The 11,954-nt window shown below is 47.6% G+C and overlaps 1 protein-coding gene across 1 annotated transcript; it reads left to right on the forward strand.

Moving 5' to 3' along the window:
• The first annotated feature begins 838 nt into the window (after positions 1-838).
• LOC123622275 (S100 calcium binding protein P) lies at positions 839-3,637 on the forward strand. Its single transcript, XM_045528452.1, has 2 exons — positions 839-1,056; positions 3,382-3,637. Exons 1-2 carry the CDS (start codon positions 919-921, stop codon positions 3,526-3,528), a joined length of 285 nt encoding a protein of 94 aa, XP_045384408.1. The 5' UTR covers positions 839-918; the 3' UTR covers positions 3,529-3,637.
• The last annotated feature ends 8,317 nt before the right edge of the window (positions 3,638-11,954 follow it).

An 11,954-nucleotide genomic window follows, 5' to 3' on the forward strand; every position in this document is an offset into this window, starting at 1 on the left:
GGCCATAAAGAAATTCTCTGACCTACTTTGTGTGACCGTAGGTCATAAGACCCCCATTCCAGAGGGGCCTATCCCACAGCCAGCAGGAGGGATGCTGCCCAGAGAGGCCGAGGGGACCCAGCCAGGCAGGCCCTGCTGGCTCCCCCAGTCCCTCAGCATCAGGTCACACCCTTTAGTCCAATCACATTTCTACAGGGCTGTCCACACTTTGCTGAACTTAAATATAAAAATGGGCAGTTTCCCGTGTATGTTGGAGGTCTTCAGCTGCCGTGCTACATGAAACTGATTAAATACATTTGTGTCCTTTCTGCTCTTAATCTGCCTTTTGTCCACTGATTTTCAGTGAACCTTCGGAGGGCGACGGGGAAGCTTTCGCTTGGCGCCCACAGGACAGGAGCGAGTGGGACTGAGGTGTGCGCAGGTCTCCGGCCCAGGGTGTTGTGGGGAGGGGGTGACAGGAGAAGGCCTGCTCACCCCGCACTCACAGGCACTCTGGTGCCTGCCCGCTGAGTGCCCCACACTCCGATATCTGCAGGGAGGAGCCACTCAGTCGCCACTCACTCCGCACACTCCCCAGGCACCCACTTTCCCAGCGGGGGCAGGGATGGTGACACCACTGTGACTCAGTGATGAGCCTCAGATACAGGTAACCACAGCAAAGTCAGGGTGGCCCGAGGTGGCCCATGCGCTGGGCCTGGCCGGAGGAAAGTTTCCAGAGAGGAAGGCACAGTAATCCCTTGCACCACAACCGAGGGTTGCAGTGTGGGGAGGGGCAGGGTTTGCTCTCGGTTCCAGCCCTGTTTGTCCCTCCCTCTGTGTCAACATGAGGCCGGCCTCATAAAGCACCAAGAGGCCTCCGGTGGGACATTTCCTTGGCCACAGCAGCCTTGGGAGGAAGGTGGGCCCGCATCCAGCACCATGGCTGAACTGGAGATGGCCATAGGCATGATCATCGACGTCTTTGCCCGGTATGCAGGCGGCGAGGGCAACGCGCAGAGACTGACTAAGGGGGAGCTGAAGGCGCTGATGGAGAAGGAGCTGCCCGGCTTCCTGGAGGTGAGCGCCAGGCCAGGCCAGCAGGGAGGTGGGGGAGGCAGAGGGACAGCCCCTGCGGGGGAGGGGGGGGCAGGGCAGATCCTGCAAGGCCCTGGCAGCCTGGCCAACATAATGGACCTGCCACCCCAAGAAGGGGACACCTGAGCCCTCTGAGCAGCAAGGGGACATGGTCAGTGTGATCCTGAAGCCCGGAGCTGAGCCTCATGTGAGTGTGGCCGGGATTCTCCGCCCGCAGGGGTGGGTGGGAGAGTGGGACTCGATCCTGAGTGGTGAGTGGGGACAGATGGAATGCAGGGCCGTGTGCTGGGCGCTCGCTGCTGTCCCTCCCCCAGGCTGCTGGCCACAACACCCCTGCTCCACTGCCTACCTGCCTGCCTTGCGCCCAGTCCCAGGCCTTGTCACCTGGTATTAGTGGGACTGACAGGGAATGAGGACAGGAGGCCCCAGCCTGGCGCCTGTCCACCCAGAGCTGTAGCCTCCTGGGGGCTCCTGCATCAGGCCGCAGCCTCAGAGAAGGCCCTCAAGGCCTGGCCAGGCGGCCTGGGCCCTCGACTGGTCCTCTCCCTGCCTCCCCTCTCTGTGTCACCTCTCCCCTCCTTCCCCTTTCCTTCCCTCCCCTCCCCACTTGGCCCCCCAGAGTCTGCCCACCGTCCTCTGAGGGCTTTACCTGTACTGGCGCTCACAGCTGGAAATGCGAGCATCACTTCAAAGACACTAAACACTTTTGCACATTGTGTTTCTATTTTCTAAATGTGAACGCAGTGAAGACATCTTTTTAAAATAAAGTTCTATTTGTGGTAGAAAATGTGAAAATAAAGAAACGTGGAGGGAAGAAATCCCCCTGGACTCTCCCTCTCCCTCCCAGCTTCTTCCCCATGCAAAAGTGATGTGAAATCCTAATTTATATGCAATTTAACTTCTTTTAGAACTTAACATCACAGCATAAATTCTCAAACTCTGACACTCATTGAACACACACCCCCATGCTGGGAACTTGTGCCGGGAGCACGGGGTGTTCTGATAATGATCAATGATCACAGTTTGAAACTTTAACCCCTGGGGATTTTGGCCCAAGCTGTTCCCCTAGGGAGGGGCATGGGCAGGTGTCCAGGGAACACACTTTGAGAACGGTGGCTAAGCCAGGGATTCCCTAACTTGGGTTACATCAGTGTCTCCGGGGGGCAGAGTAAGCAGAAGGCCCAGGTGTCTGTGCCCAGGCCCAGCCCTCCCTCCAGATGAGGACAGAGAGCACTGTCTGCCGGAGCGCAGGCACTGGGCTGGCCTCGTGGCCTGTTTTCTCCATGCCCAGCTCAGCACCTGGCACAGGTGGGGCTTCATTAATACTAGGCGACCGTCTGCCACAGACGTCATGAGCACCCCTTGGAATGGCCACAGGTATTCCGGCGCAGACATAAACTCTTTGTTTACCATTGAAGTCGTACTTTCCCCCTTATTTTTGTTATTACAAATTATGCTATAATTAACGGGGCTCTCTCTGTGAGATAATCCGTTTCCAACCAATTTAACTGTTTTCTCCACCGGACACGCAGCTCTCTGGCCAGGGCTGGGTCGCCAGCGCCCCCTGCTGCTGATGCTCAGCTCTGCATACTGGTTGTCCTTGGTCCCTTGCTGAGACGACCGTGCATCTGCCACCGGTCACATGAGCAGGCTCTCAGAGACGCCTGCGGGCCTGGCCTTGTCAAAGAAGACCTGTGACCTTGGGCCCTGAGCCAGGGTCCCTGAGCAGAGAGGACAGGCCCTCTGTGGGCCCTCCACACGTGGGTCTCAACCTCAGCTTTCCCTCTCCCCATGTGACCTTGAGCCAGGTCACTTGGGCCCTCGGGGATTATAGTCTCCATCTGTAACACAGCCACGCATCCTCCTTGCCTGCTGGCTGTGAGGTCACAGGCTGTGTAAAGCAGCTAGCTCAGCGCACAAAGAATAGAGTACTGAGTGGACGTATTTCCTGGGAAGAACCACCATTTTAAAGCACAATTATAAATTCAAAGCCTATCCCCTTCAAAAAATATTAATAAAATAAAACTCCTTCCTGCATAGCACAACACAATTGAAATTTGGCCTAAAAACATTACAAGTTACTTCTTGTCATGCCACATCGCTTAGGACAGCTCCCTTCTTAAAGCCCTCGAGTTCTTTCCAGGGACACCACGTGTCTGGTACGCACAGCCAGCCCAGCACTGAGCCTGAGGGACCGACAGCAAACACACCCGGGTGCCTTCCCTGTGCCCCACAGCAGCGCTTGGCTGAAGCCAAGGGCCTGCCCAGGCGCAACCACTGTTGACCCCAGGCCTGTCCCTCCTCTAGACTGGGAAGGACAAGGATGCCGTGGACAAAATGCTCAAGGACTTGGACGCCAACGGAGATGCCGAGGTGGACTTCAGTGAGTTCATGATGTTTGTGGCTGCGCTCACATGTGCCTGTCACAAGTTCTTCGAGGCAGGATGCGAATGATACCCCAGAGATCCAGATTCCTTACGGAGGCGCGGCAGGACCTGGAAGTGGGCCCCTGGCTTCCAGAAAGTCCTTGTTGGCGATTACTGCCCTGGGCTGAGCCCACTGATGTCCCTGTGATTAATAAATACTTGTGAAATGATCCTGGTCTCAGAGAAACTAGTTATTTCCTTAAAACGTCAGGTCTCCTCCCCACAAAAAATAATTCACTAATTAAATTTGTCATTTATTTACTCATTGCCTGCGCGGTGGAGAGTTGGGGATGGTGGATGGGTCAGTTGGTAAGAATCCATTCATTGGCCATTTCCTGAGCGCCCACCTGTGCCAGCCCTTGACTGAGGCACAGTATGGCCACTCTGTCCTGGACCTGAGGGAGGTTTGGGACACGCATCCGTGCATTCAGTCACTAGCTGCTCATTGAACCCAGACCCCCCCCATCTCTCCAAACATGTTTTTGCAAGTAACACATTTTAATGATACAATACCATTTTTGCCAAAAGACCATAAAATGCAGTAACGAGCCAGGTGTGGTGACTCACGCCTGTAATCCTAGCACTCTGGGAGGCCAAGGCTGGAGCAATGCTTGAGCTCAGGAGGTTGACACCGTCTCTACTAAAAATAGAAAAATTAGCTGGCCTCAGTGGTGCACGCCTGTAGTCTCAGCTACTCAAGGGGCTGAGGCAGGAGGATCTCTTAAGTCCAGGAGTTTGAGGTTGCAGTGAGCTATGATGATGCCACTGCACTCTACCTGGGGTGACAGAGGTCACCCCAGTTTTGAGACTCTGTCTCAAAAAAAGAAAACCCACAATAACAGACAAAAATACATTACAAATCAGGATTAGAGTCACCAGTGAACAACTGCTCACATGCCCCAGGTCTACAGTTTTATGACACTAGCTTCAGGAAGCACCCACAGTGACTCAGGTGAGGTCTTGGATATCAGGTTTGTAATTGGATCTGGTTTTAGGACTCCTATCATTTTTTGAATACCCAGGATTTGAAGCCTTTTCTTATGTTTGAAGACATTTTCACTACAGAAGAAATGGGTGTCCCTTAGAGGTGGACACAGCGATGTGAGGCACGGAGGCATCTGCACACTGAAATAAAGGGCAAAGAGTAAGTTAACAATGGGGAAACCAAAAGGATGAACCAGGGTGGAATCTTTTTCCTTTTTCTCTCTGCTTAACAAATTAGTCACCATCATGTGAATGGAAAATCACCCAGCTTATTAGTTTTGGGGGAAGGCAAAGCCTACAGAAGCTGCTGCAAATGCCAGAGCCCTCACTTTCTGGCCTCACTCAGGCTCAGAGCTGGGGTGCAAGCACCTCACCTGGGCTCCCCCAGACTCTGTTCTCACCCAGACCTGGAATTGGACAACCGACACAAAGAGGTGGGGACCTGCAAAACCTCTTTCAGGATTTGCAGCAGGGTCATGAGAGTTGCAACTCGTATAGTTGCATCTTTGCTCTCTCTGACTCTTAAAGAGACATCTTTGGTAAACTTATCATCCAGAGTAGATTTCTGTGCTTAGCAACCAGGAACTCAGACTACAGGAGTAGGAAAATGCAGCATGCCGCTTCCTTCAAACGTCCTGCCTGGGGTTTCTCTGGCCCTGATCATTCCCGCCCTCTCGCACGGAGACAGCAGGGCCTGTCCCTCATCAGTCTCTATTTTCATCCCACGGGATGGACTCCACAGCTGCCCTGGGGAATCCTTTTCACCTCATCTTGGCTCCTTCCTCTGCTCCAACTGGGAGAGTACATCTGTGTTGGAATGTAATCCAACTCCTGTGGTCCCCCACTGTCCTATTTCTGTTCAGGATCCTCTGAGCAGGAGGCAGACAGCCCATTCCCTGAGGAGAAGTCCACAGTGACCTCTCTGGAGTTCATACCTCCCTGGCAGGCACCTGGCATCTAGGTCCTTATGGAGCAAAAGCTATGCCCAAATAGCATTTTTTAATGGCTGCAAGGAATTCATTGGAATGAGGATACCATCATTGTTAAAGATGCAGTTTTTGCTATTTTTGTTTTTAAAAAGTATGCTACAATTAATATTTTCATGCATAAAGCTTTAAGTTCAGATGATTTTTCAAAAATGGATCCCATTTTTGACCTAGGATTACTAGATCAAGGAAGATTTTTTTTATTGTGGTATCTTAACATAAAATGTACCATCTTAACCATTTCCAAGTGTACAGTTCAGTAGTGTTAAGTGTATTCACACTGTTGTGCAACCAATCCCCAGAACTCTTTCCATCTAGTAAAACTGAAACTCTGTCTCCATTAAGCACTAACTCCGCATGGCCTCCCGGAACCCCTGGCAGCCACCATTCTACTTTCTGTTTCTATGAATTTGACTCTAGTTATTAATACATCATATGAATGGAATAATACAGCCTTTTGTGACTGGCTTATTTCACTCAGCACGATGCCCTCAAGCTTCATCCATGGCGTAGCATGTGACAGAATGTCCTTCCTTTCCCAGGCTGAATGATACTCCGTTGTGTGCACACATCTCACTGACTTACCCATTCATCTGTGAGTGGACACTTGCATTGCCACCAGAATATTTTTTAAACAAAATATTTAACCCAAGTCAAGTGTTCTCCATTGTCCTGCTTGGAAACACGAGCGGCAGCAGCCACTTCCCAGTTGAACCCACCAGCTTTATTTGTGATGTTTTCCAGCAGGACAGGCGGCCACCTGAAACGGAGGCTCTCCTGGCCCCTGGGCTATCGCCAGTGCCACCGTTGCTGCTTTGCAGAACTGCTCCTTGGGCTAAGCCCTGTCCCTACCTAATGCCAGTGCATGTCCACCACCTCCAGGTCAGATGCCTTGGGTAGTGGACCAGCCCTGGCCTACCTAACTGCTCCATAAGCACAGCAGTTCTGAATTAAATTTTGACATTCACAGAAATCACAAACTTATAGAAAAGTTAGAAGTACAGTACAAAGAACTTTATTTTTCTGAATGACTTAAGAATAAGCTGGAATACATTAGTGTGCATGTCCTACAAACAAGAACATTTTCCTGTGTAACCACAATGCGAGGCAACCAATGAAGTCAGAAAATTAACATCAATACATTACTACCACCTAATCTTAAGCCCCATTCAAGTTTGCCAATTGTTCTATTAATGTCTTTTATAAAGCAAATGGATCATTTTTATAGCAAAAGCATCATTGTTGCATTTAGTTAGCATATCTCTTTGGTGTTCTTATTCAGGTGTAGTTCCTCAGTCTTCGACTTTCATGACCTTGACACTTCTGAACAGTACAGGCTGCTATTTTGTAGAGCTTCCTTCAGTTTAAATTTGTCTGATGTCTCCTCATGATTTAGTCCAGTTTATGTATCCTTGGCAAGAATATCCAGGAAGTGATGCAGTTTTCTACTCATCGCATCATATCAGCACATAATTTCAATTTGTCCCATTACTGATCATGTTTACTTTGACCACTTGATTAACATGGTGTTTGAAGAAATCACCCATACCAGAACTGGGGCAAGGAAAGTACAAGATGTATCTAGAACATCTTGCTGTGACACAAAGCAAGGAAGGATGTGTTCAAAGAACAACTGAGATATGTCAAAAGGACACAGAAGCCAGCTTGAATGGGCTCCCACTGCTCAAATCAAAGGCTTATCCACTATGGAGTTATTCTTTTCACTTTTGTAATTACTAAGTATTTTATAGAGAAGAACTTTGAAACTATGCAAATATTCTGTTCCTCAGTGAACATTTAATTTCTTCATGTTTTCATATTTATGTGAACTCCTGCTTCCCCATATTATTCAGTGGGTTGTAATCCCCTGCTTATCTGTTATTTGTTCTGATGCTCAAGCTGCCCCTGATCTGATTAATAGAAGCCCATTTAAGCTGGTTCCTGTGTCCTTTGACATGCTTTCAACACACCCTTGCTTTCTGTCACAGCAAGATGTTCCAGATACATCTTGCACTTTCTTGCCCTAAGCTCCGGAATTGGCCATTTCTCCAAGCTGCCCTAGTTCCTTTTAGTGGAAAATGGTGTTCGTAAGCCAAGATCTGAGAGCTACATGTGCTCATTGTTACTGGGGTGTCACTGCTCCCAGCCTCTCAATAGACAGAACTAGAGAATATTTGTATGTATATATATAAGTTTAGATAAACACACCTGTAGTTCTATGTCTATCATATATATAAACACCACAAGTTCACATGGATGCCTCCATTTTCAACCCAGTACCACGGGATCCATTCTAGTTTTCTGTTTATGTTCCTCTCCCTCTGCTGGCATCAACTCTCCTGCAGAAACTTCTTCCCTGCTCAGGCTCTGAACCCCACACCAGTCCACCCCCTGCAGAGACATCCCCCTTGCCTCTCAGGCTGAGTCATCTGCAGGACTGGCCTGCTCTGTGGATGCCTCCTCTCCCTGCTCAAGCTATGAAGCTTGTCCCCATGTGTGGGTACTCTCGTCATCCTACTTGGGCCCTGACTCCCCAGAGTCTCCCCTGGGGACTCCCTTCTCGCTCTGCCTGGGCTCTGATTTCCCAGGCTGGATTCCCCTCCCCATAACCCACCCCCACATGGATGAACTCCTCACACTGCTGGAAGTTGGACTGTCCACACTGGGACGACTCCCCCACCCCCAGATATCCTCTTCACCTTGCTCAGAGGGCTCTGACCCCATGCCAGGCTGCTCCCCTGTGGGGATGTCCTCTCCACCCTGCATGGGCTCCGAGCCCTGATCTGGGCACAATGGCTTCACCAGGACACCTATATCATTGTGTGTGTGTGCGTGTGCATGTGTTTACAGTCAATCTGCATTATTCATGGATTTTATATTTGCAAATTCATGTACTTGCTAAAATTTATTTGCAACTCCAGAATCAATACTCTCAGTGCTTTCCTGGTCATTAGCAGCTATGTGCAGGGCAGCAAAACATTTTATTTGTCTGACATGTACATTCCCAGTTGAGGTTGAACTTCTTGTTTCAGCTCTCATGCTGTTAAAAAGTGTCCCTTTCAGCTGCGCACTGTGGCTCACATCTATAATCCTAGCACTCTGGGAGGCTGAGGTGGGAGGATCACTTGAGCTCAGGAGTTAGAGATCAGCCTGAGCAAGAGTGAGACCCTGCCTTTACCAAAAATAGAAAAAAATAGCGGGATGTGGTGGCGCATGCCTGTAGTCCCAGCTACTCAGAAGGCTGAGGCAGGAGGATGGCTTGAGCCCAGGAGTTTGAGGTTGCTGTGAGCTATGATGATGCCACTGCACTCTAGCCAAGGCGACAGAAAAAGACTGTCTCAAAAAAAAAAAAAACCAAAAAGTCCCTTTCACAGTCTACTCAGTGCTATGTTTTTCCCATTTTTGTGCTTTTTGCTGCTTAAAATGTCCCCTCAAGCCTAATGCTGAAGCACTGTCTAGTGTTCCTAAGCGCAAGAAGGCTGAGAAGTGCCGTATGAAGAAAATGTGTGTTAGATAAGCTTTGAGGCCTGAGTTATAGTGCTGTATTGGCTTTGAGTTCAAAGTTAATGAATCAGCAATATATGTTAAATAAAGTGTCTTTAAACACAAACACAAGGTTAAACAAGGTTATATATTGGTCAGTTGATGAAAATGTGGCCAAAGGCTGTTAGGAACCTAATCCTTTAATTTTCCTTAGGGGAAGTGAATCAGTGTTTACTAATTTAGTGTTTATGGTGACTTTATATAACTGTAAATAATGAGAATCAACTGTATAGAGATATAGACACACACACACATTTTTAAGAAGTTGCAACCACTTAGCAAAATTGCAACCCTGAACACACCTCAGTATCTACATTCTCTGTGGCTTCACCCAGAAAGTTAAGTAGTGTTTGGAGAAGTTGTATACTGAGGCTGCAGAGCCTGCTGTTCAGAGACAGCCAGACTTCAGTTGAAGTAGGTATTAGAAAGAGTTTGTAAAGAGGTGGGAGGAAGACAAGTCAGGAGAGATGAAGTCTGGAACACTGAGGATGAAACTTTGGGAGAGGACCAGGGAAGAGGTTTAAATTTGTGGCAGCAACTGAGGAAAACCAGGAAGAGACAGCTCTGGGAGATGGCAGAAATTCTTGAATATCTATGTACCACATATGTAGAATAAATGAATGGATATCCTTAGCACTTATTTATCCTGCTAGGATGAAGCTATCCACCACTAGGATGAAGCTCCAGATGGCAGGACTTTTGGACTGTCTGTTCAGTGCTGTGTCTGCCAGTACCTAGAATAGAGCCTGGTCTATAGTAGGAGCTAAGTTAATATTGATGAATAAATAAAAAACATCTGTGGCAAACGGAATTTTTTAAAGGATTTCAAGTGGGACTTGACATAACCCAATTCACTCTACCTGATCTGTAAGGGAAGAGAACCAGAGTAAAACTGAAAGTGAAGAAGCCAGTAGAAGACTGTCATACTAGACGCTCGGAGTAGGTGGAAGAAGGCATATGAATCCAAGGGATGTTCTAGGCAGAACCAACTTGCTTTAGTGACAGATGGGATGGGGAGGGGATTTCTGAGGAGGAAAATGTCAAGAATGACACTAAAGTGTCCCACTCAGTAACTTCAGTGATCTGCATTGGTAGCAGACACAACCAGGTTTAATTTCCATATCTAACTTGCACTGATTTGTTCAATGAATATTAGGCACCAACCATGTGTCAGCCAGATGCTGGTGTAAGTGCTAGGAATTCAGCAGTGAATAAAATCCCTGCCCTCAAAGCGCTGACATTCTACAGAGAGATGTCAGACCACACACATATAATCACGTCAAGTACTGTGAAGAAAAGTCAAGGAGAGTAACAGGCGACAGCAGTGCTATGTTAAACAGGCTGTCGTGGGAAGGCCTTTCTGGTACGGTAACATCTGAGTAGAGACTTGAAAAGTGGTATTTTGAGCCATGTGGATGTTAGATATTCAAAATGTTTTCAGAAAAAACTCTGTGACGTAGTGAAACAAAACGTTATTGAAGACTCAGTCATCATCAGCCAGCCAATACAAGTGAAGACTGAAGAATTTGCCAAGTTTTCTGGAAGAGAGTGTAGAATTTCAGATTTCAGAGGGGAGCTTGGGTGTGACTCACTCATACATGACAGACTAATGACTTCCAGAGCTTCTGACAGAAGCCAATGCAAATTTTCTAGCTGACTTTGAAGCTGTTTAAATTCCATGCATATACAATTCAATTAAGGACAAATGTGTGAGCTAAGAAGAAAATGGACAAAACCCTGAATGCCTCTAAATTGTATTTGCATCACAGCATGGGTTAAGACAACTAGCCTGTCACAACAATGTTCTGTACAAGAGCTAATGTTCAAAAATGATTCAGTAGACTCCTTAGGCACTGAACGTGAAGGCTTAGAATCAAAACCTAGGATACTGAAGAAATGAAAGGCAACCCTGTGAATGAATATAGTCTCTGGACAATTAATCAAGGGGAAAATATATGTATACATAGTATGTATGCACACACATATATGTATATGTCTAGGATTCAGCTTTTTCACCCCCAAAGCATGTTTTTAAATCAGTGAAGTAACTTGTAACTAACAGCTTCCCTAATCCAGATCTACAATATCCCAAGAGCAGCTGTTCCTTCAGCCACCTCCTAGAATTAAGAGAACTTGGAGCAACTAACCTGCAACGTATGTAAAAATGAGAAATAAACCTTGGGTGCTGTAAGGCACTAAGACTTAGGGTAAACTGTTACAGTTTAGTTGACTGACACAGAAAGACACCAAGCCTTGGCCCCCGAAAAGCCTCGCTGGTCCTTCCCACTCATTCTGCTCCAGTTCACCCCTCAATTCCCATCTGCCTTCTGCACCAGCCCCTATCTTCTCGCCTCCACTGGAACTCCCATTAATCCATACACTGCAGTCCTGAGTAACCTTTCTAAGCCACAGACGTGACTGTCGCTCCCCTGGTCACCAGAAAGTGCCAATGTCTCTCCAGCAGTACTTTTCGTTTCCACTGAAGAACGCAGAAAGACAGGAGCATGAACAAGGATTTTAGAAATCACAACACAGCCAGAAACGGCTTCTGTAAGTATGATTTTTCTGTGCTCAGGTACTTGATTTTAAAAATATCACTTCATACATTAATCCAAAACATCTACCTAAATTTGTTATTATGATCACATATTTGTTCTTATCAAATTACATTTAGCAATTCTAGATATTGCACTATGCCTGTTCTCTGAGCATCCTGGAGCACTCTGTGAGACAACACTCACAAAAGTACAGGCTTATTAAGATGAATTAACACCCTAACCAAGACCTCTGAGCTCTGCTCGCTGCTTTCACCTCGTCTCCCACAATTTCCCACTCCCACTCCTCCTTAAATTCCAGCTCATTGGCCATCTCCCCCGTACTAGAACTCACAATGCTCTTGCTCAGCTGTCCCCTGTGCCTCATAGGCCTTCATTTGTTTCTA

The sequence above is a fragment of the Lemur catta genome, chromosome 17, assembly GCF_020740605.2.
Source record: "Lemur catta isolate mLemCat1 chromosome 17, mLemCat1.pri, whole genome shotgun sequence".
In the NCBI taxonomy this organism is placed as follows: domain Eukaryota; kingdom Metazoa; phylum Chordata; class Mammalia; order Primates; family Lemuridae; genus Lemur; species Lemur catta.

What these genes read in the sequence shown, in the direction of transcription:
- LOC123622275 (XM_045528452.1), top strand. Translation starts at nt 919, where the DNA reads ATGGCTGAACTGGAGATGGCCATAGGCATGATCATCGACGTCTTTGCC. An exon ending in AGCTGCCCGGCTTCCTGGAG is followed by an intron (nt 1,057 to 3,381) that starts GTGAGCGCCAGG and finishes TCCCTCCTCTAG; the next exon opens with ACTGGGAAGGACAAGGATGC.